We start from the raw sequence: 23,707 nt of genomic DNA, 5'->3' as shown, positions 1-23,707 counted from the left end.
TATACACTTCAAATATGTACAGTTTATTGTATGTCAATTATACCTCAATAAAGTTGTTTTTAAAAAACTTTTTGGAACTTTAAAAAAAAAAGAAAAGTTTGTATTGGAAAAAGAGAGTTAAAATGAACAATATTTTCCTCATCTATTTTTGTGTATGTTAGTTTATACAGGGTACCTCTGAGTGAAAGAGTAAGAGATATAATTAGTAGTCACTTGACAAATCTTAATAAACATTTGGGGGCATATTTTCCAGAAAGTGAGAGAGTTAATGACTCCAATATCCAGGTAATACATCCTTTTGCAATTCCAGTGTTTTCCAATTCTCAATGCTTATAACAAAATTACACGAGTACCCACTTGACTGACAGCTAATAGAAAAAAAATTTTTTAATGCTTTGATGAGAGATCATGATGTGATTTTTGGCATATTACTCAGAAGAGGTTCATAGAATCAAGTAGCATTACTACAGCAAAAAGTCACCTCTACTAGTTTATGTGATCACAGATTCTCAATGTTTATTTACATTTATAAGAACAAAAATAGGTTATCTGAAGGTAACAAACAGAAAAACTTGCAAATGTGACCATGGAAAATATGTAAGATATTCATAAACATTAAGATTGAGAAAGAAGACAGTCACAGGAGCCTTCTAAATACTTAAGAGAATATTACAAGGTTTTCCCTGGCGTTCCAGTGGTTAGGACTCCGCCTTTCCAATGCAGGGGGTGTATGGGTTTGATCCCTGGTCGGGGAACTAAGATCCTGCATGCCGCTGGGTGCAGCCAAAAGAAAAGAGAGACTATTACATATGATTTTACATTAATAAATTTGAAAATCTGGACAGATGTCCATGTGTTATTCTGGGAAAATGTTGGTATTTTACCAAAATTGACCCAAGGAAAACTAAAAGTCCAGAAAAGAGTAATAAAGATTTAAAAAATTAAAAATCCACTGGAGATTTTTTAAACTTAGGATGGAAAGTCAGATGAATGGATGCTAGAAGAAGATGAATGGATGATGAATGGATGGATGAATGGATGAATGGATGCTAGAGGCAACGGCAATCACATGTCTACTGTACGGACCCATGTATACACAGGGACCTTACATATGACAAGGGTTGCAGTTCAAGGAGTAGAGAAACTTGGCTACTCGATAAATAACATAGGCCAACTGGATACACATTTGGAAAAAAATAAATTATATTCTCTACCACATGTCATTCACAAACATATATTCCAGGTGAATTAAAGAAAGAAACATAAAGGACAATACTGTACAAGCAATCAAAGAAAACCAGGAAATAGATAAGTAACCTTGGGTAGAGAAGGTCTGCTGACACAAGACACAAAATATAAAAGGCAAAAATTTGACAAAATAAACTCCAAAACAATTACGGATAAACTGGAAGAAAGAACTGGCTGTATATATATCTACCTACCTACAAATGAAACAGACTGTATTAAAATTTTTATGCCTATTAGTTTAAAAGAGACAACCCAGTAGAAAAATAAGCAAACACATAAGAGAGCAAATCCAAATGGCCAATAAACCTATAAAAAGATGTTTCATCTCATTAGTAATTGGGAAAATCATATTAAAATAAAAGCAAAAGACTGTTTCCTTATCAGATGGGCAAAAATTAAAAGACTGGTGACTTCAAATGTTGGGGTGGGAATGGGGAAATGTGTGTTTTCATAAACTATTGATGTTTAATTCAGGGTGAGGTGGGCAGATGGTAGGAAAAGAAAGAATATACTAAGGAGAGACGCAAAATGAAACTCAAAAGCCCCCATCATAGATAATCTATCAGAGTGACTCATAGGAAACAAGTACTTCTTGTGGGTGTTGAGGGGAACCTCTTGAAAGAACACAGGGGTTTGAAAAGCGTGGAGTGTGAGAACCACAGGACCTTGTAGGAGGGTTTTCAAAGTAATCATGCTTTCCCCTCACCCCCTCCCAACCCGCCCCAGTGAGGGCACACTTCCAGAAGGACTGACATCTCTCTCCCCATCATTGAAAATGTCAGCAAGGATTCCAGTACCCAGAGCTGGCACCGACATCCATCTTTGAAATGAGCACGGGCTTGGAGTCAAACACTCTCTTGGCACATAGATCAATGGAACAGAATAGAGAGCCCAGAAATAAACCCACGCACTTATGGTCAATTAATCTTTGACAATGGAGGCAAGAATATACAACGGAGAAAAGACAGTCTCTTCAATAACAGTATGGAGGGCCCTCAAAAAACTAGAAAGAGAACTATCATATGATCCAGCAATTCCACTCTGATATATCCAGAAAAAAACAAAAACACTAATTCAAAAAATGCACCCCAATGTTCACAGCAGCACTATTTACAATAGCCAAGACATGGAAGCAACCCAAGTGCCCATCAGCAGACACACAGATAAAGAAGATGTGGTATTATATATGTGTGTGTATGTGTGTGTGTATATATATATATACACACACACATACACACACACACACATACACACACAAAAACATTACTCAGCCATAAAAAAAGAATGAAATTCTGCCATTTGCAGAAACAAGAATGGACCTAGAGAATATCATGCTCTGTGAAATAACTCAGAGAAAGACAAATACTATATGATATCACTTATATGTGGACTCTAAAAAATACAACAAACCAGTGAATACAACCAAAAAGAAGCTGACTCATAGATATAGAGAACAAATTATTGGTTACCAGTGGGGAGAGGGAAGGGGGTATGGGTAATACAGGGTTAGGGAAGTAAAAGGTACAAACTATTAGGTATAAAATAAGCTACAAGGATATATTGTACAACATGGAGAATATAGCCAATATTTTATAAGAACTATAAATGGAGTATTACCTTTAAAAGTTGTGAATCACTATATTACATACCTGTAACATATAATATTGTACAGCAACTATACTTCAATAAAAAAATAAGTAAATCAATAAAATATAAAAGTAAACACATATGAGATTATATTGTGAGCCACGAAACTAGCGAGAAGTTTTTAAAAAATGGATTAGGCGGTGCTGGCCAGGCATGAGAAACAGTGAGCTCATTAATTGCTATTTGAGACTATCCAATAGGACATTTCTGGAGGACAAATTGAAAACCTCTATCATGGTTTACTTAGGAAATATTCCCTTTATTTAGGAAATAATCAGAGGTTGGCACTGCCATTCGCAGATTTAGGGGTATCCACCCAGATAACTCTAAGTGCCTCAGTCCTGCCTTCCCCACCCCACCCCATCCACAGAGAAGGTGAGCAACAATTTCCTTCCACACGGGCCCCAGTCCACAGGCCCCGCAGCCCCACACTCGAGATGGAAAGGCAGGGCGGTGTGAGAGAGACAAAGACAACTGAGTCTGGCTGGAACTGTAAAATATGAAGCTGGAAACCGGGCTGATGGTGTCCCTACGCAGTGCCAGAGAAGGCTGCCTTAACCAGCAAGAGGGACAAAGAAGTTGCCCAGAGAGGCCAAGAAGAGGGTGAGGGTGTGTCACTCAGGTCCTCAGAGTGGCAGACACCACGATGGGATCAGATGTGCAAGAGATTTATTTGTGGAAACCCCTGTGAAGGATAAAGGAGGAGGAGGCAGAAGGCAGGAAGAGCCTGCAGACCACGATACGGGTCTGACGCCCGTGAAAGGAGAGAGGAAGCGAGAGCCCCATGCTGCAGGGTGGGTCTGGGGAACCCCCAGCCAGACCAATGGGGAGGCCCCAGGCAAGGCTGCCACGGGCAGAAACAGCGTGGCTACGGCCTCGGTCATGGTCTGGGAGAGCCCGAGCCGGGAGAGGGCTGGAGACGGAGCGCGGCCTTGGTGCGTGTTGGATCAAAGCTGCAGTGGCTGGAGTTGTGCCATCTGCTCTTGCAGCGGGTCCTCCTGAGGGGGGATTGGAGCGGCGCACCCCCGTTGATGCTGCAGAGGACTCCCAGGGCTCCCTGGACAGTATTCCAGTTCCCAGTCCTGGTCGCCCCAAGACCCTGCCGCATCTCCATCAGGGTCCCAGGAGATCCTTCCACTGATTATAGTTTTTACAATCCCCTCATCCCTGGCAGAGAAGTGCTGAACCACCGCACTTACGGACACACACGCACACTGGTGTATACACCACTGCACTCACATTCAGAAGCCACACAGAGCATGCCTGGACTCTGCTGTGCTGGGAAGTAACCCCAGGAGGCCTCCCCTACAAGGTTGGGGAGGTCACCAACCCTATGCGGTCGGAGCTCTGGATTCCATTCTCACCACCCCCAGCTGACCTTGGGACTACAACCCAGAGGGTCTGATTCCCCTAATCCTGGAAGAGCTTAGAGAGAAGCCTCAGGTCAGCACTCTCTCTGCCTCACTCTCCCTACTGCCTCTTTACACACCAATTTCTCAACACAAGTGTGTTCAAGCCTTCAGGGGCCTAAAGGGACCAAGGGGAGCCTGCAGGGATAAGAAAAGGAAATAGAGGTTGAGGACCACCCTCCTTCATAGCCCTTGAAATTCCATTTTGTTCCATTTCTCTGTATATAACAGTCCTTCACACTTTAGCGTGAATTAACCTGTTATGTTGCCTTCTTCAAGAAGGGGCTCAGCAAGTCAGCCGTGGGCATCCAGAGTGAGATGGTCAAACATGATTGGGGATGTGAAGGAAGGAGAGACATCCAGGAAAATCCACCTTCTCTGAGAATCAGGTGCACTACGGGCAGGTGCTCTTGGCTCTCCCTGCCCTCCCACCCTTACTCTGAAGTAGCAGGGACCCCAGCCTGCATCAGTTCTGTAACACCTGACCCACACTAAAGACATAGGCAGCCAAGCGCACTTCACATTTAACCACTTTTAATGCTCAAAAGCTCTGTACAAAAAAAAAAAAAAAAAAAAATCACAAATGAATCCTCACAACACCCCTGTGAGGTAGGTAGGCAAGTATTATTCTCCCATTTTACAGATGGGGAAACTGAGGCAGAAAGGTGATGTGACCAGCCAGTAGTCCCAGCACAGCTGAAAGTCAGGACCAACCGTGAGAATGCAAAGGATCCCTCCCAGTTCAGCCCTGATCTCTGACCCCTCATCTAGACCTTGTCTGCAACAAAATTAACACTTTTTACTACATGCAAAAATAAAACCAAAAACAACAACAAATCTGAAAAGGTAGTGAACAGACATACAGTAGATTTGCAAAAGAATTCAGCCAAAATGGTCATAAATTTTCCAGCACTAGGTAGATGTGAACAACTTTGGCCTCTTCCCCCTTTTCAAAACACCATGACCGGTGACACATCACCTGTTTCTCTGCACAAGTGGCGGTGTCCAACCAAGAGAGACCTCCCTGGCCCCAACGAGCCAGGCCAGGAGGACAGCGTCCACACCATTCAGCCCCTGTGCTTCAGGGGGACACCAGCCCCCAGAGGGAGAGCTGCAGACTCAGCTCAACACCGCCTGCCTCTCCGAGCAACCCTCCCACTGTCTGCCCAGAGCTGGTCCCGGCAGCTGCTAACTCAGCAGCACTTGGCCCCTTCTGCCCCCACTGGAAGGCAGCTCAAGGATGCTCAGCAAGGATGGCCTGGAATCCAAGTGCCCCCCCACGCCATCCTTGGCCCACTCCCACACGCCCCACTGCTCGCTCAGGGTCACCCGGAAGTCTCCGGGGCTCCTGCCACAGTAGGTCGGGGCACAGGCCACTCTGGATGGCGGGGCAGGGAGGCAGTGCTTCCCTAGACCTCCCGCCCATGGTTCCAGAGAAATGGAGCTGGCCTCTTCCACAGGGCTGCATGCACCTTCTGGAAGCTCTTTCTTCCCCCAAGAGGGACTCCATTTAGCTTTCAGCTCCCTGGAAACCTCCACAGTCCCGCCAGCCCAGGGGAGGGGAGAGGGCAAAGGAAGGAGAGGCAAAGGCCCCTGCGGGACCCACCGGGCGTGTGGTTTTCCTTCAAGTCTCCAGGTTGAGACGAAGCATGAGAGGCAAGAAAATTGGGTAAAGCTGCCTTTAAGGTAACAAATCAGCCAGCACACCGTCCACTCCCCAGGGAGCCCGGGGCCCCCAGGGCAGTGCTCAGGCAACAAAATGGGAGAAGCCGCATGGGAGAGCCACGAGAGAGGGAAAGAGGGAAACCAACACTGGCCAGGGCTGTTCTGCGCCAGGGGCCATCAGAGCCGCTCGGGGGAGAGGGCAGGGCGAAGCGGCGAGGGGCTTCGCTTGGCAACTTGGGGAGTGAGCTCCTTGGAGACGTGATGCCACACCGGCCTTCCTGCAGGCCCTCCCCGCGCCTGCCATTCACAAGGTATCACTGTGTGCCAACTGTCCTATAAAAACTCTTTCAGAAAAGGGGTCCCCACCCATGCCAGTCTCTCTGCTAGGCTGAGGAATCATTTCTCAGGGCCACCGTCAGTGAAGAGCACCAGCACCCCCAGCCTGCGAGGGTAGGAGGTGGCCCCGCGCGAGGCGACGGTAGCAGGGGCAGGGGGGAGCGCGTCCTACAGGAAGTCCCATTCCTACAGGAAGTCCCCTGCAGCGGAGGGCTCGGGGCTGTGGCTCTGCTCCTGCCACCGGCAGCGCAGCCTCGAGAAGGGCTGGTCCTCCACGCTCTCAAGCTCGGGGAAGCCCAGCTGGTTGAGGATCTCGTAGATGCCGGCCTTTGCTGCCACCTGGGGAGGACAGCAGAGATGGGGGCAGAGCTCCAGGGAAGGGGGGTAATCATTCAGGTCCCCCGTCCCCCTCCGTCACACCATCCTCCTCTCACTGGGCTCCGCAGATACAGGCAAGTCTGGGGCTCAGCGCTGCCTCCCCCCAGCTCAGTGACCTGCACAAGTTTGCATCTTGATTACTATTAACTGCTCTGCACTTCCATTTCCTTATAATGGGACTGCACAGTGTGGAGGGCGACACTGCACAGAAAGCACCTGGCAGGTAGTGAGCAAGCGGAGAGCAGCGCGGGAGGCCAAGCACGTCCCATGCCTGGGTAGCCCCGACGCTCCCATGGGGACCTCAGGAGCAGAGGCCCAGCTGCTCCCGGTATTGCAGCTGGGCCCTCAGTGAGCGCTGGGGAAGGCAGTGTGGATGCAGCAGCCAGCAAGAGCCCTTTTGGCTGTGAGTTCCAGCTGTGGAGCAGGCAGGCCCACCAAGGGCCTCAGCTCAGGCGCGTTAACGGGGGCCTCCCTGGACACTCTCCACACAGCCCTATGGCCCAGACCCTGGCACTAGACTCAAACCACTCAACGACCAGCCTCCTCCTCTCCCCACCGTCCCGGGGGATGGGGAGGATGCAGGCTCCACTCCAAACAGAGGTCCCCAGGCAAGCCGCACCCCTGCCCTCTGTTCATCCCCTGAGGCTGGAACCCACGCTCGGGGCTGGACCAGCAGTTCTCGCCCTCCTTGACGTCCCCAAACACCCACCACCCAGGTTCAGCCGGCGAGCTCCCCAGCCCCTGGTCCCCCTGATTTCAGCTCTCCGAGCAGAACCCAAGCAGAAGTGTCCTAAGTCCCCCACCACCTTCACCTCCACCTCCAAGAGGAAGCTGAGCCCAAGGCCTGCTCAAGAGGGTGGCCCCAATGTGGCCTTGGTGTGACCCACGCCCTATCAGGACTACCTGGAAGGCTCATCTTCAGCAGAAATGCCCGGCAGCCACCACTCCCGCCACCAGGCCCTTGGTGGCCTCCCTGCCTCTGTTCCCTCACAGCTCTGACCCCACGTGCACACCGACCTAAGCCCCCATACCCTTCCTATACCCATCACAGCCTCCCATCCTCCTGCACACCTGCCCCATGGGAGCTAATTCCAGCCCTGAGTCCAGATTAGAACTGCCAGGACAGTCTGGTGAGGTCAGTAGGGGCCAGTGTCCCAGCGGAGGCGTAATTACAGGCCCCTCTGCCAAGGAGGGAAGGAGGCCTTTCTCCTGCCCTGGAGGTGCCGAGGCAGTGGCTCTTCCTCTAAAAGCAGCCGAGCCGGGGGAAGAACCAGGAAGAGCCAAGCAGAGAGGGACAGTGGAGGCGGCATGAGAGGGCAGCGTCTGAGGCCAGACATGGTGGGCTCTGGAGCCAAACAACCTGCTCTAACGCTGACCGTGAACATGGCACTGAACCTCTCTAAGCTCAGTCTCCTCCTCTGTAGGATGGGAACATACAATCGCCACGCGAGGCAGACCCGCTCACACAAGCTCTGGCAGATGGCGCCGTATGCATCTAATGGAATCCCCACCACAGCCTCCCAAGGTGCTGCTGACGTTGTAACGCCAAGGACAGCAGCTCAGAGGGGCTAACTAACTTGTCCGAGGTCACGGCTGCAAGGCAGCAGGGGCCAAGCCACAACAGGAAGCCAGAAGGGCACAGGGGAGGGTGGGGACGCAGGCAGGGAGCAGGGGCCCAGCCCAGCACCCGCCCTGCTCTGTCCCCAGGCGCCTCGTCTCCTCCCTCCTCCTCCTCATCCATCCACTCGCTGCCTGCTGAGCGTGGAGGCTGCGCTGGGGACCCAGAGCGGAACGAGACCCAATCTCAGCCACAGGGAAGCATCCTGTACCGTGAGATGAGAACTCTGCCCACTCAACAGGGAGCCTGTCCCTGGGCCCGGGGGAGAGACACAGGGTGGTCCCGGCCCCCACCCCCGCCCTCACCTCCCGCATCCAGGCGCTGAAGGGCCTCTGCCAGGAGCCAGCCTTCTCCAGGTGGAGGTACGCGTTGAAGAGCACCAGGCAGACGTAGCGTTCCAGGTACTGCAGGCTCCGCAGCTGCAGCCTCCGGGCCTCCCGCTCTGACTTGGCCGCTTTCGCCTAGAGGACGGACGGCATGGGGCGGGAGTCAGAGTGGGTGCTCATCCCCAGCCAGGGACGCTCCACACACCACACACTCGCTCTACACACGTACACACACCCGACTCACACACTCACAGACTCTCACAATCGTACACACCACACACACACCTCACACCACATGCCCTCGGTCACACACACCCCACACACAACGCAGTCACATACACACACACGCACCGCACACATACACTCCACACTCACACACAAACCATACACACACACCCCCACATACACACATACAGACACACTCTCACACAACACACACACTCTCCGAGGCTGGGGACAGAGCACAGAAAGACCACAGAGCAGGATCAGCAAGAGGTGCAGGAGCTCAGGGAGGGACAGGCTGGGATGGAGGGCGGGGCATCGGTCTTTTGAACAGCAATCCTGAGCACCTTCTAGGAGAACAGGCCGCGCTAGGGAGGGAAGGGACAGCCAAGTGACTAAAGGTAGCTTTCCAGAGACACCCGACCCACACACCCACAGACCCCCACAATCGTACACACCACACACACATATACACACACTCACACACACCTCACACCACATGCCCTCGGTCACACACACCCCACACACAACGCAGTCACATACACACACACGCACCGCACACATACACTCCACACTCACACACAAACCATACACACACACCCCCACATACACACATACAGACACACTCTCACACAACACACACACTCTCCGAGGCTGGGGACAGAGCACAGAAAGACCACAGAGCAGGATCAGCAAGAGGTGCAGGAGCTCAGGGAGGGACAGGCTGGGATGGAGGGCGGGGCATCGGTCTTTTGAACAGCAATCCTGAGCACCTTCTAGGAGAACAGGCCGCGCTAGGGAGGGAAGGGACAGCCAAGTGACTAAAGGTAGCTTTCCAGAGAGCACAGGATGCAGCTGGGCCTTGAGGGCCCGGGTGGACTCGGATGAAGACCGTGAGCACCCGACGGGGCGGCCCAGAGGTGAGGACGGTGCCCAGCAGGTAGGGGACTGGGAAGGGGCTGGCTGGGCTGCAACAAGGGTGCGAAGGGACAAGACGGGAACTGGGTTGGCCCCCAACTGTGGAAGCCACCCTGGCGCCGAGAAGTCTACCCTCTAAGCCAGCTTCCCTACCCTGGCGTGCAGATGCCTGGGCCCCACCCCAGACCAATCAGACAAGAACCTCTGCGGGGTGGGCCTGCGCACAGGGACTGTGAAAAGTCCCCGGGGCCACTCTAGAGAGCCAGGGTGGAGCTCCGTGGCTTTAGCACGGGGGAGCCACTGAAGCTTTGAGAACAGGAGTGACCTGTTAACGGAAGACTCGCGGGGGACTAATGCTCAGAAGGAAGAGGACTTATATGGGGTCCTCTCCAGGTACTCCTCAGTGTCGGGGTCAGTGGATAGGCGGGGAGGGACAAGGCCCAGGACACACAGAGCCAGCTCACCCCCTGCCGGGTGTCTGCCACCGTATCTGAGCGTGCTCCTCCAACCCACCGCAGATGGACCGTCACCCTAGGGGGGAGCCCGGGGGACTGAACGCCACACCTCACCTTGCACTTGCACCCTCCCCCTTCTCGCCCACACCCACCCCACCCCGGCCTCCATTCAGGTCCCACGGCAGCTCTCTCTGCTCCAAGAAGAGGATGTGGCATAGCGGCCATACCTTCAGGCACCGGGAACACCCAGGGGAGGGCACAGCCAGCCCCCGGGCCTCCAGGAACCAGGAAGAGCAGTCTCCCAACAACTGGGCCACAGCTGGAAGCCCTCCCACGCAGGCACACGTCAGCCTACACAAGTCTCCTCCGGGCCGCTCCAGGAAGGCTCCTGGGTGGGCCCCCGCCCCAGATGTGACACGACCCACAGCCCTAAGGACCGGAGTGGGCCTGCGTGTGGGACGTGCAGTCCCGCACCTCCCCTTCTGCCTCGGGTGACTCAGCCTCTGGTGCCTCTGCCGTCTTTGCCCCCAGGGTCGTGGGAGTGGACGGCTGGCCTACCACAGCATCCAGAAGGAGCTCTGGAACCTTGGGGACGGAGCAGGGGTGGAAGGCGGACAGCAAACAGGGCCCAGCTGGGGCAAGGGGACCACAGCCAGTGCCCTGACTCCCCGGGAGACACAACTGGGTTCTGGTCCCAGTTCTGCAATTTAAACTCTCAGCCCCACGTTGCTGGAGGTCACATTGCTCAGTAAAGTATGGCATGAGGAAGCACCTATAAACCCTGGGGGGCCACACGGCTCCAGCCATTCACAGAACGGGGGCCACAGCCATGGCACAGAGGTGGGGCACACACAGGCCCTGCCCGCAGAGACACTCGTGGTCTGGGGGAGACAGGGGACAACTGCCACAACACCCAGAGCAGCCGGACCACGGGATCGAGGCAAGGCAGGTAGTGGACGAGGGGGGGCCTCCAAGAGGAGGAGGATTTGAGGTGCGTTAGGAAGAAGGGGACAGAAAGGTGCCCTGAGAGGGGGAGGAAAGGGTCAAAGAGTGAGGTGGGTTCAAGGGAGGCAGAGGGGGAGGGGCTTGTAGCAGCAGGGGGCCCAGAGCCAGGCAAGCCCTGACCCTACAGACAAAGGGGCCAGTGAGGGCTTCTGGCGAATGTGAGGGTAGGAATGGCCTTGGTGCGGGAAGTTGACTGGGGCCGGTAGGGGCAGGATGCCTACTGTTTTAAGGATGGATCAACCAACCAAGTGCTCAAAAAAAAGCAGTTTTGCTTAGAAATTAGGCAGTGGACCGAAAAAAAAAAAAAGATTTTGCCTAAATACAAACTGCGGCCAATACAGCACGACCCTGCCTGTCTCTAAGGGTGACTATTTCATGCCGCGCGGCGCTGGGCATTTACCACCCGATCCCTTACGCTGCTCCCCAATCTCCATCCAAAGGCTGGGAGCCTAGTTAAACACATTTTCTTAGAAAGAAGGAGAGGAATTCACCCACAGTGCCACCAGGCAGAGTCATTTTAAACGACTTTCAAGAGCTCAGAAGTAACTTCCTGTGGGTATGAAGAGGCCTCAGCTCGGGACTTGGCCCCGGGGGCAGAGCCGCAGCAGCTCTATCCTCTTGGTGCCCCTGCTCCAGGGGGGACAGAAGCCTGCTGCCCCCAGAGATTCCAGCAAGGATTCAGAGGAACATCTTGGGTGGAGAGGTCAAGTGATTCCTTCCGAGGCCCTACTGGCAAGGTAGGGTGGAATTATCTCTAAATTCAGACCACTGGATCAAGGTGACGCCTGACACCCAGCGGAAGGTTCCGTGGGCGCTTCCTGCCCGACCGCAGTCTATGATTTGAGACAATGACCCATCTTCCTAGCAAAGTCCTGGTTTCCTTAAAATCACTCCATGTTGGCACTGTCTGGGGAGGAGGACAGGCCAGCCACCTCCAGTAGATAAAAATAGTGGAGCTGTTTTTAGATGGCCTGGCAGGCCAGGCTGTCATTAGCTGTGGTGGAGTGGACAAGGGTTCCTCGTCCATTGGGGACCAAGCACTAAAACAGACGGGGCCCAGGGAAGGTGGCCAGGGCCCTGGGTTCGTCAGGCCTCCGAAGCCTCCGGTCTGCCCAGCATCAACGCGGGCCCCGAGGTGCGCTGCTTCTTGCCGGGCCACTTGGGAGAGGCCCATGGAGGCAGGGCTGGAAAGCCTCCCCGGGTGTGCCCAGGCCCCCTGCATACAGGTGCCAGGCTGAGCACAACGTACTCAACGTAATCTGATGAGGAGATTCTAATATGCCCTCCAGCAAACCCATGAAGCAAGAGGGACATCTCATGGTGCAGATGGGGCTCAGCAAGGTCACAGAGTTCCAAGCTGGGACATGAACTCCAAAACCCCAGCTATCCTAACACCCTAGGCCTTTCCACCACAATCAAGTTCAAGTGCTCCCTGACTCACTCTTGCTTCTGTACCTTTACCCTCTCTCTTCCTCCTGCCTGGAATGCCCGCCCCTCCGCCGGGGCTGGCTGCGTCCAGCTTTCCCTCCAGGCCCTGGACAAGCCACTGCTCTCCCGAGGCTCTGAACCATCCAGCCCCACCGCGCGCTTCTCAGCCTCCTCTGCTCTGCACCAGTTCACTAGCTACTGCATTACAGTCCATCGTGAGGGCTTCTAATTGCTTCTCCAAGGCATGACTGGTCTCCTCAAGACAGCGATACGCCAGAGCGGCAGGCACCAGATTACAACCAGGTTTCCATCTCCGCCTCCTTCCCGCCGCCCTGAGCATCTGACTAGGACCCAGCGTGCAGAGGGTGCTCAGCTGGTCAACGGGCACTCACTCCCTGGGTCATGTAGCCCTTTCAGTGTCATACTCTCAAGTGTCATCTAGGACCGAGCTTCCAGATTCCCTGGGTACCCCCACGTGTGTACCTGCGCCGGGGACTCCGGACTCAGACGTGCAACCGCTGCTCAAGAGCTCTGCATGGATAAGGTTCGGGCTCAATTTCCACAACACACTCCACACAGGCCTCGGGAGCACTCCCCAAACCTGCCCTGCCCGCAAGCTTGCCATCTCACAGGCAACTGCTGCTCAGGCCCAAACCGACGTCCCTCCTCGACTTCTCCCTTTCTCAGCCCCACATCCAGCCAATCAGGGAATCCTGTCAACTCTATGTCAACACACCCCCAGAAGCTGCCCCCTCTCACGCCCCAGTCAAGCCACCTCATCTCAGTGATGGCAGCTGACTGGCCTCCCTGCCACGTCCTCAACCCCACCCCTGCTGTCTATTCCCAGCGCGGCCCCAGAGTGACCCTGCGGGAACCTGTGATCATTACTGGAGCCTCCCTGCTGCCCTCTCCCCACCCGCTCCCCAGGAACAAGCATGGCCTGGAGACCACTGCCCTCCAGCTGAGGCGGGGTCCAGACTGGGCGGGCGGCCGACAGCCCTAAAAGATGGTCAGTTTCTTAGAGGCAGGGTCCCAGAGCTCAGACCTCACCCTTCTTCTCAAAATTGAATGCCACCCCTCTCCTTGGGGGCTTTGCATGAGTCCCTGCAGACCCCATCCTCAGGCCTGCGTGGGCTTGAGGGGCCTCAAGCCCAAGGATGCTTTCCACGCCTAGTCCCCAGAAGGGAGAAAGGGGCCCTCACCCCAAAGGCGGGTAACTGATTTTCCAAAGATGTCATATTTTGATCAGCACTTTCAAAGCATGAAGGGGTTAAACCTGGCACCATGTGCTTCTCTGATGTTCATCCAACAAACACCGTTCACCCTTAGACCAGGCTCTGGGATTCAGTGCTGACCAGACACGGTCCTGGCCTCAGGAGCCCACTGTCCCTACACATAACCAAGGGAGTCAGCTTGGTGTCCCGGCCACTGTACACCCCACTCCCACCTCACCGGTACCCAGGCAGGTGCTCACCGCCACCCCTCAAGGCAGGCGGGGCAGCAGTAGTGACCCCGGGTGACACACGGAAAAGCAGAGGCCCAGGCAGGTCAAAGTGATTTGCCCAAGGTTGTGCCAGAAGTTACTAGCAGAGCCTGGGCTAGAACCGGGGTTTCCAGCCCCCTCCCAGGGCTCTTTTGGTTGCTGGAGAAGAGCGCCCTCTCCTGGAGACCAACGATGTGGACAAAGAACCAAAAGATACAGAGATGGTAGGGGGCGGGTGTCCTATTTAATCACACAATGACTTATTCAACTGTCCGCTTTCCATCCGCTCACAGGCAGACATCTGTGAAGCCCTACTTGTGCCAGGCAGGGTCTGAGTCAGGGTTTCAGGGATGAGCCCTTGCACATGGAACAGAGATGAGCAGCACAAAGAGGCACCTTTAGTGACAACCGCAAACTTGACAATGACAGCAATAAGCACAGAGGCGGGGTCTCAGGAGATGCAGAGGGTGCGGGGCTAGGCGGGAGGCAGGAAGATGGTGGGGTTGAGATCCGAACCCCTCCCAAACCACTGAAAATCCCAAGCCTGATGGCGCACATTCAGAAACCACACCTGGCACCCTGTCAGTGTTCACTGGATGGATGCCGTCGAACAAACCAGCACAGTCCCCCTGGAGGGAGGAAGTGGTTCCGGCTCAGCCGTATGATGGGAAGGAAGGGAAAGCAAGGGAGGTCTCAGCTACTAAGAACATGAGCCTACTCACACACTCACACACTCTCACACTCACACTTACACACAAAGACCCACACCCACACACTCCATCTGAATGAAAGCTGCTCACCAATCCACTGGCTCTATTTTGGCCTGGTGTGAAAGAGTCTTGGGAAGCAACCCTTTTCTTCCATCATATTTTATGTGACAGCTCACAGCATTCCAGGGTTGCTCTAACTGCACGGCCTGAGACACTTTACCTACCAGAATGAGGTCTCCAGGGAACAACTTTGGCCAAGCCGGAGTCTTGGAGAGACAGATAGACCCCACTTGAGGCTCAGGGCCAGAGCTGCCTCTCTCTACATTTCTCTTAAGAAATATTCTTCGGGACTTCCCTGGTGGTGCAGTGGTTAAGAATCCACCTGCCAATGCAGGGGACACGAGTTAATCCCTGGACCGGGAAGATCTCACACGCCGCAGAGCAACTAAGCCCGTGCACCACAACTACTGAGCCTGTGCTCTAGAGCTCACGAGCCACAACTACTGAGCCCGCGTGCCACAACTACTGAAGCCCGTGTGCCTAGAGCCCGTGCTCCGCAACAAGAGAAGCCACTGTAGTGAGAAGCCCGCGCACCGCAATGAAGAGTAGCCCCCGCTCACCGCAACTAGAGAAAGCCCATGCAGCAACGAAGACCCAACACAGCCAAAAATAAATAAATAAATAAATTTATTTTAAAAAAGGAAATAATCTTCGTCCTTGCGGCGCTGAGCTGGATCTCTTTAACCTCTTAGCAACTCTGCACCAACCCAGGGCAGTGCAACCAGGAAGGGCTGGTGGCTTCCTTGCCAGCCCTCTTTTTCTGCCACAAGAGAACTGTCCCCTGGGTCGTGGCCACCACAGTGAAGGAAAGGAATGCAGGCCAAGAAGTTGGGAGACTGGTGCTAATCCTGCCTCCAGCTGGTCACAAAACTTCATTAGGCCTCAGTGTCTTCCTCAGGAAAATGGGTCTAATAAAACCCACCCTCACCTCCTCACCAGCTGCTCTGAGGACCAGAGGAAAGAGAGGGAAGTTCTTAGAAAACTCAAAAAGCACGGCTCAAAGTTAAAGCATCATAGTCTATAAAATAAATCTCAATTTGAGACCAAAGGACGTTTTACTTCTCTCCGTGGGGTTACCTTCACCTCAGATTTTCCTCAAACTTTCTGAAGGGACAGACGGGAGACACATCAGACTGTCTTAAACACAGAACTAACACAGAATTAATGTCACTAGCCAAGGCTAAGGCAAAGTGCCCCTGGCATTAATGATTCTAACAGGACTTCCTTCTGGAGCCCTGACCTTGGTTTCTGTCACAAATATTTTCCCTTTCCAGGCCCAGCAGGAAACAACTCATTCACCAGATGGTGTCACACTGTGGGTTGGGGGCCCCCTGGATTCTCCTCAGTCCGGGGCCCAGCCCTCTCACCTCTATTCCAAACTCATGGAGTGGCTTAGTTCAAAGGATTTTCTCTTTCTTTTTTCCTATTGAGGCATTTTTTAAAATACCCTGAGCACTGTGGCCCCCTCACACACACAGGGTGATCAGGCCCTGACCCAAACTCACTGCCTCTATAAGAATGGAGGAGGCATCACACGGGCTGCAGCCCCCAGAGGCCAGGCAGCCTGAGACAGGCCTCGGCAAAGAGAGGCGTCCGGACTGCTACACCAGGGAAGGTCTGTCTCCACGAAAATGTGTGTGCAGGTTTGGTCCCATGCCCTTCTACAGCCATGACTCGAGAGTGGGATGTCTTCTTGTCCTCTGGGCTCCTCCCCTTACTCAGGCGGGGAACACAGGGGCAAAGACCATGGCTTCCAGGCCTTATGCTTTCCCCCAGTGGTGCTGCAGATAGGCAAGGGAGGTGAAACTGCCCCCTCTTCCTTGGGCAGCAGGGTGGCACAGTGGAGAGGGCCTGATCTGGGAGTCAGGGGCTGGAGTCGTGCTCTCCTCCTGCCATCATGTACCAGCTGTGTGTCCTTGGACAAGCCCAGGGCCTCCCTTCCTCAAATGGAGGTAATGTTTCAAGCTGCCTTGGTCAGGCACAGGCACACAGGGAAGACTGAGCCAGACTGTGGATGTGAAAATGTACAGTAAGCCTGGCGTGGACACCTCCCAGGCTGGTTCTGAGCCTGGTGTGGACACCACCCAGGCCCCATGTGTCCTTGGCCCCCCGGCCTCCAGCAATGGCCTCCAGCAACTCCCAGCCTCCCCTCATGAGCCCCTCAGTCTGCCCTCTCCCGGCCCACCCCCACCCAGTCACCCCCAGACCCTCATCACAGACTCCAGTGCCATCCGAGTCTGGAGGAACATTAGGGCTTACTGAGTACCTCCCCTCGGCTTTAGAGAAGCATCTCCCAAACCTCCCTGGGGACGGGTAAATCCAAGGGAAAAGCAAGCATCGGCCCTGCCTTCCTGCCCTCACTGCATCTCGGGGAAGTCTCTTTCTGGAAGTACAGCAATTAACTAATGCAGAGGGAATGAGAGAGCCGGTGTATCACCATTTTGCAAACCCCCAATGAAATAAGGAATCCAGGGGATGAGCACCAGTAGCTGCCAGGTCACAGTAGAGACCACAGGACCCCCCCAGGCCCCCGTGGCAGCTCAAAGCACCACCATGGCTGTGCCGGCCCAAACCAAGCCAAAGCTGATCAAGCCTCTGCTCTACCCACTTACAGGAAGCACAGGAACTGCAACACAGGCTCAACTAAACCCACAGGTGCGATCAGCAAGATCCAGACTGTGGGACGCCCAGGAAGATAACCCGGTTACCTCATCACATTCACTTCAGGGGAGGAAAGGAGGAGAAATGTTCTAGATTCACTGAGACGTAAGGGCCTCATGAGCCAGATGCCACCTGTGGATCTTGTTTGGGTCCTGCTCCAACTGCAGAAATACGTCGTGAGATCAGTAAGAAAATCTAACACTGACTAGGTATTGGAGGATGAGAAATCACTGTCGTTTTAGGTGTGATAATGGCGTTATGATGGTCTTTTTTTCTTTTTTTTTTTGGCCACGCCACAGCTTGCGGGATCTTAGTTGCCCAACCAGGGATCGAACCCGTGACCCCTGTAGTGGAAGCACAGCGTCCTAACCCCTGGACCACCAGGGAAGTCCCTATGATGGTCTTTCTTAAAAGAGCCCTTTTTTTTTTTTTTTTTTTTTTTGTGGTACGCGGGCCTCTCACTGTTGTGGCCTCTCCCGTTGCGGAGCACAGGTTCCGGACGCGCAGGCCCAGCGGCCATGGCTCACGGGCCCAGCCACTCCGCGGCACGTGGGATCCTCCCAGACCGGGGCGCGAACCCGGTTCCCCTGCATCGGCAGGCGGACGCGCAACCAGCGGCATGTGGGATCCTCCCAGACCGGGGCGCGAACCCGGTTCCCCTGCATCGGCAGGCGGACGCGCAACCACTGCGCCACCAGGGAAGCCCAAAAGATCCCTTTTTTGATGGATATGCTGAAATATTTATAGAGGAAGTAATACGAGGTCTGGCACTTGTTTCAAAATAATCCAGTTGGGGTAGTGGGTGGCACTGGTAGGGCTTCAGATGAAATAAGACTGGCCCTGATTCCTGAAGCTGGGAGGTGGGCACACAAGGGTCTGTGAAATTATTCTCCCTACTTTGAATTGTTCTGTTTGAAATTTTCCAAAATAATTTGAAAAAATATGTTCCTATTTTTCAACTCAGTCAATCATCCTACTTATAAGAATCAGCCTACAGAAACAAGCCACATGGATGAAAGAGCAGCATGCGCTGTGAGGCTCATGGTACCATCACCTGCCCAGAGAACAACAGGAAGTAATCTCATGGGCCACCTCCACAGGAAGAGCAGGTGATGCTGGAGTACATCCACTCAACCAGGTATTATGCCGACATGACAGGATGATGTAGAGGCTCTTCAACAGACAGGCTAAAAAGTGTCCACGAGCTCAAACTATTTATTAATGAGCCTCTCCTCATTCTACTAGAATATAAGCTCAGTGAAGCTTCACTCACTGTTCCATCCCCAGACACAGGACAGGCGCTCAGTAAGCATGTGCTGACTGAGCACATGTTTAAATGCAAGAACGTCATCCAGGTGAATAAGCAGGACAGTTGTGTACACACCACGATCACCCCTGTGAAAGGAAGTGAGCGCACATGCACAAAGACCAGAAAGAGGGCTTCCCTGGTGGCGCAGTGGTTGAGAGTCCGCCTGCCGATGCAGGGGGCGCGGGTTTGTGCCCCGGTCCGGGAGGATTCCACGTGCCGCGGAGCGGCTGGGCCCGTGGGCCATGGCCGCTGAGCCTGCGCGACCGGAGCCTGCGCACCGCAACGGGAGAGGCCACAGCAGTGAGAGGCCTGTGTCGCGGAAAAAAAAAAAACTCTTATTGAATTTGTTACAATATTGAGACCAGAAAGAGAAAGAAAAACTGAAACCATCCCTGGGAGGCTGGGTAATGGTCTAATATCATTTCCAAAACCACAAACAAGCTACAAACAGTCCTCATCGCTGTTGTGTGACTTCGCCGTGCAGACAGAGACTTCCACACACTCTGAGCCCTCCTTTCTGCTCCACGACAGAGCAGCAACCTCCACATCCTCCTGCTCTTCTCCACCAAGGGCCCTGAAATAGCTTTACTGCTGGCAGAAGTGCACTCGCCAAGTTCCAGGAGCCGTTTTCTTAATTGCTTGTGATTAAGGTGTAAGCTGACTGCTGGACCTGGCAGGGCCAGGGAAGGGAAATGCACTGTTTGGGGGATCTGGGGTGCAGGGCAGGAAGCTGAGGAGCACGTGCTGCTGAGGGGCTCAGAATCCCAAGGCTGTGGGATCCTGGGAGGAAACCTTCTGATGGGCAGAATGTGGACAGGACCTGGAACGTTCCCAGGCAAATGGAGCCCATGTAGGCGATACATCCCCAACCTGAGCCTGGGCTCGGGTCCATTTCCATTCAGAGGTCCTGGGTGTCCAACCAGGTGAACGAGAGTCACCTGCACATGCAGCACCTGGCCTGCTCTGAGCAGACAACTGCAGGCTCCACCAGAGAGCAGCTGGGGGCTTCCGGCTTGAAACCAGAGGGCAGGGGTCTAAATAAACAGCCAGGTACCAGGGGTGAGACATGGCTGCCAATTTCCAGAGGAGTCAGTCCATCAGAGGGAAAGGGTAGAGGAAGCAAGTGCCTCTGGAGCCTCAGCAAGCCCACTACAGCCCACCAGGGCAACATGGACTGAGACCTGGGGTCAAGGGCATCGTGGTCAGGGGAGGGGCTCGGGGCTGGGAGTAAGGATCTTTGCCTCTCATCCCTGATCTGCCATCAACTCACGTGGGGCCCTGGGCAGTCCGCTCTCCTGCTCATCTGTAAACAGAGAGGTCACATGCTCTCTAAGTCCCCTTGGCACTAAAATCTGAGAGGCTGTTCAGGGGGTTTGAAGCTAGGAAGAACATCACAGGACACTGTGCCCTACAATGCTCCTTGGGACCCCCCATTTTCGAGCATTTACTGTGTCCTTCCCACACACAGCCCTGAGAGGAAGCAGCGTTAGTCCAGCCTGTAGGCGGGGGGACAAAGGTAGTCAGAGAGGATGAAGATGGCCCTGTAGGAACGCAGCTCCTTCCAGCTCCCACGTCCTCGTTCCTTCCGCCAGTCAACCCAGGACAATCTAACCTGCTTCCTTCCCATCCACACGGGGATTGATGGTCATAATTAAGTCCATTACAGGGTCCACACACACACACCTAGCTGGCCAGATGCCCCTTCAAATCTGGAGGCAGCTGGGACAGCTCAGATCACCCTGACCTCAGGCAGGACAGGGGCTCTGGGTCCAGTCAGGCCGGGGCAAGTCCAGGGTGACACTGAAGGAGGCATTCTGCCTTTCTGACTAAAGTAAACAGTGGCCTCGTCGCAATTCCCAAATCTAGGTCTATGACCAGTCTCACAACTCCACAGGAATTTACAAATATAAATCTTTTCAAGGACTGTCCTCTATTCTGAGAACACCCACCCTACTTTTCTGGTACTAAAATATCCTTTCTTTTCTAAAATGCCAACCATGTTAGATGATAGTTGGGTTTTTTAATTTTTGCTTCTTTACTTCCTTCCTTCCTTTAAAATGAACACATTTAACAAGGTTACATACTGGCAGCCCTTGAAAGATCCTTCCCTTTGTTAACACTGGTCTGTGAAACCTGGGCTAGGAATAAGGTCTTTGGATTCTTTCTTTGTTCTCTAACAGCACTTCCAGGCGTCTATGATTAGACGACCTCTGAGATTAGGGTCCTTATAAGAAGAAATACCAGAGAGCCCCCTCCCTCCCTTCCCTTCTCTCCGTACACACAAAACACACACACACACACACACACACACACACACACAGAGGCCATGTGAGGACACAGTGAGAAGGCAGCTGTATATAAGCCAGGATGAGAGCCCTCACTAGAAACTCAATCAGCCAGAACCTTGATCTTGGACTTGCCAGCCTCCAGAACTGTGAGAAAATAAATTTCTGTTGGTTAAGCCATGCAGTCTGTGGTAGTCTGGTATGCCAGCCCAAGCTGACTAACACACTTGTGATACCCTCTCTCCCTCCCTAGGTTTCTGTCTCCCCATGACAGGGTAACACTGTATGAGGCCAATATTACCCTGATGCCAAACCAAACACATCATAAGAAAAGAACTCTACAGATCAATAGCTTTTATGAATTTGATGCAAAAATCCTCCACAAACCAAATGTAGCAACATATAAAGAAGATCGTACACCATGACCAAATAGGATTTATCCCAGGGATGCAAGCTTGGTTTAATAACCAAAAATTAATTCCAACAATATACTATACCAATAGAATAAAGGGCAAAAACCATAGAATCATCTCAATAAATAGAGAACAAGCATTTGACAATATTTAACATCTCTTCATTAAAAATCACAATAAACCAAGAATGGGAGAGAACTTCCTCAAAGGATATCTGTGACAAACCCACAGCTGATATCATACTTAACAGTGAGAGACTGAAAGGTTTCCTCTTAAGATCAGGAACAAGACAAAGATGTCTGCTCTTGCCACTTCAGTCGACATTGTACAGGAAGATTTTGCCAGGGCAATCAGACAAGAAAATCAAATAAAAGGCATGCATATTGGAAATAAAAAAATAAAATATCTCTACTTGCAGATGACATGATCTTGTATATAGAAAAGCCTAAGGAATTCACTAAAAAAATAAAAGTATTAAAACTAATAAACGAGTTCTACAAGGTTGCAAGACAGAAGATCCATATACAAATATCAGTTGTATTTCTATACAGTAGCAATGAACAAACTAAAAAAATAAAACTAAGAAATCAATTCTATTTATAATAGCATAAAAATAATAAAATACTTAGGAATAAATTTAACAAAAGAAGTACAAAACTTACACTCTGGAAACTACAAAACATCATGTAAGAAATTAAAGAAGACCGATATTAATAGAAAGATACCTCATTTTTTCATGGATCAGAAGAGTGACTATTGTTAAGATGGCAATCCCCGGGACCTCCCTGGTGGCAGAGTGGTTAAGAACCCTCCTGCCAATGCAGGGGACATGGGTTCGAGCCCTGGTCCGGGAAGATCCCACATGCCACGGAACAACTAAGCCCATGCACCACAACTACTGAACCTGAGCTCTAGAGCCCACAAGCCACAACTACTGAAGCCCGCATGCCACAACTACTGAAGCCCGCGTGCCTAGAGCCCGTGCTCCGCAACAAGAGAAGCCACTGTAATGAGAAGCCCACACACTGCAGCGAGGAGTGGCCCCCGCTCGCCACAACTAGAGAAAGGCCCTGCAGAGCAACGAAGACCCAATGCAGCCGAAAATAAATAAATTAATTAATTAAATTTAAAAAAAAAAAAGATGGCAATCCCCAAACTGATTCCCTGCCTCCTCACAGCTGACTCTGACAGCAAGAGCGCTCCGCACACTCTCCCCTCCCTCTTGGATCTGCTTGACCCCCACTCAGGGACCTTAGGGACCCCCATCCACTCCACTCTCTGCCAGAGCACCCAGACACGACCTCCTAGAGGGGCAGAGAGATGCACAGTCTGCCATGCAGGGAGCGAGGACTCCAGGCCCCATTTCACCCACAAAAGTTCTCAGTGACCAGCTAAGAAGCCACAGAATCATCTGGGCTACAGCTATAATGGATAGCTAAAATCAAAAAGGACAATCACCAGGGACTTCCCTGGCGGTCCAGTGGTCAGGACTCTGCACTTTCACTGCCGAGGGTGTGGGTTCAATCCCTGGTCAGGGACCTAAGATCCCACAAGCCACGCAGCCTGGCCAAAAAAATAAATAAAAAATTTTTTAAATTTTTTAAAAAGGACAATCACCAGTGTTAGCGAGGATGTGGAGAAATTGGAATCTTCACACACTGCTGATGGGAATATAAAATGGTGCAGCCACTTTTGAAAACAGTCTGGCAGTTCCCCAAAAGATTAAACCTAAAGTTATAATATGACCCAGCAATTCCACTCCTGTGTATATTGAAAACACGTCCACACAAATACTTATACATGAACGCTCACAGCAGCTTTATATTCATAATAGTGAGAAAACGGCAACAACCAATGTCCGTCAACTGATGAAGAGATCAACAAAATGTGATATATCCACACAACAGAATAGTATTCAGTCATAAAAAGGAGTGAAAGGGCTTCCCTGGTGGCACAGTGGTTGAGAGTCCGCCTGCCAGTGCAGGGGACACGGGTTCGTGCCCTGGTCCGGGAAGATCCCACATGCCGCAGAGCAGCTGGGCCCGTGAGCCATGGCCGCTGAGCCTGCGTGTCCGGAGCCTGTGCTCCGCAATGGGAGAGGCCACGATAGTGAGAGGCCCACGTACAGAAA

The 23,707-nt window shown here is 52.5% G+C and overlaps 1 protein-coding gene across 13 annotated transcripts in view; it reads right to left on the bottom strand.

Annotated features, from left to right (window-relative positions):
• Positions 1-23,707, bottom strand: part of PALD1 (phosphatase domain containing paladin 1) — a 142,160-nt gene that overhangs the window by 10,101 nt on the left and 108,352 nt on the right. For 10 of the 13 annotated variants that reach the window (XM_028481342.2, XM_028481343.2, XM_055081129.1 and 7 more), the window contains 2 exons: positions 8,607-8,762; positions 4,867-6,644 (listed from right to left, as the gene is read on the bottom strand). The exons of 2 other annotated variants lie outside the window; for them this stretch is intronic. In XM_028481342.2, coding sequence (XP_028337143.1) covers positions 6,492-6,644; positions 8,607-8,762 — 309 coding nt within the window. In that variant the 3' untranslated portion in view covers positions 4,867-6,491. Of the gene's footprint in view, positions 1-4,866; positions 6,645-8,606; positions 8,763-23,707 lie in introns of those variants that run through there. One more of the 13 variants, XM_055081130.1, reaches the window with a different exon arrangement.

This window comes from Physeter macrocephalus, chromosome 20, assembly GCF_002837175.3.
Source record: "Physeter macrocephalus isolate SW-GA chromosome 20, ASM283717v5, whole genome shotgun sequence".
NCBI classification, from domain to species: Eukaryota; Metazoa; Chordata; class Mammalia; order Artiodactyla; family Physeteridae; genus Physeter; species Physeter macrocephalus.
Note: the sequence above shows the minus strand (reverse complement) of the source record. Positions and strands in the feature narration are given on the sequence as shown.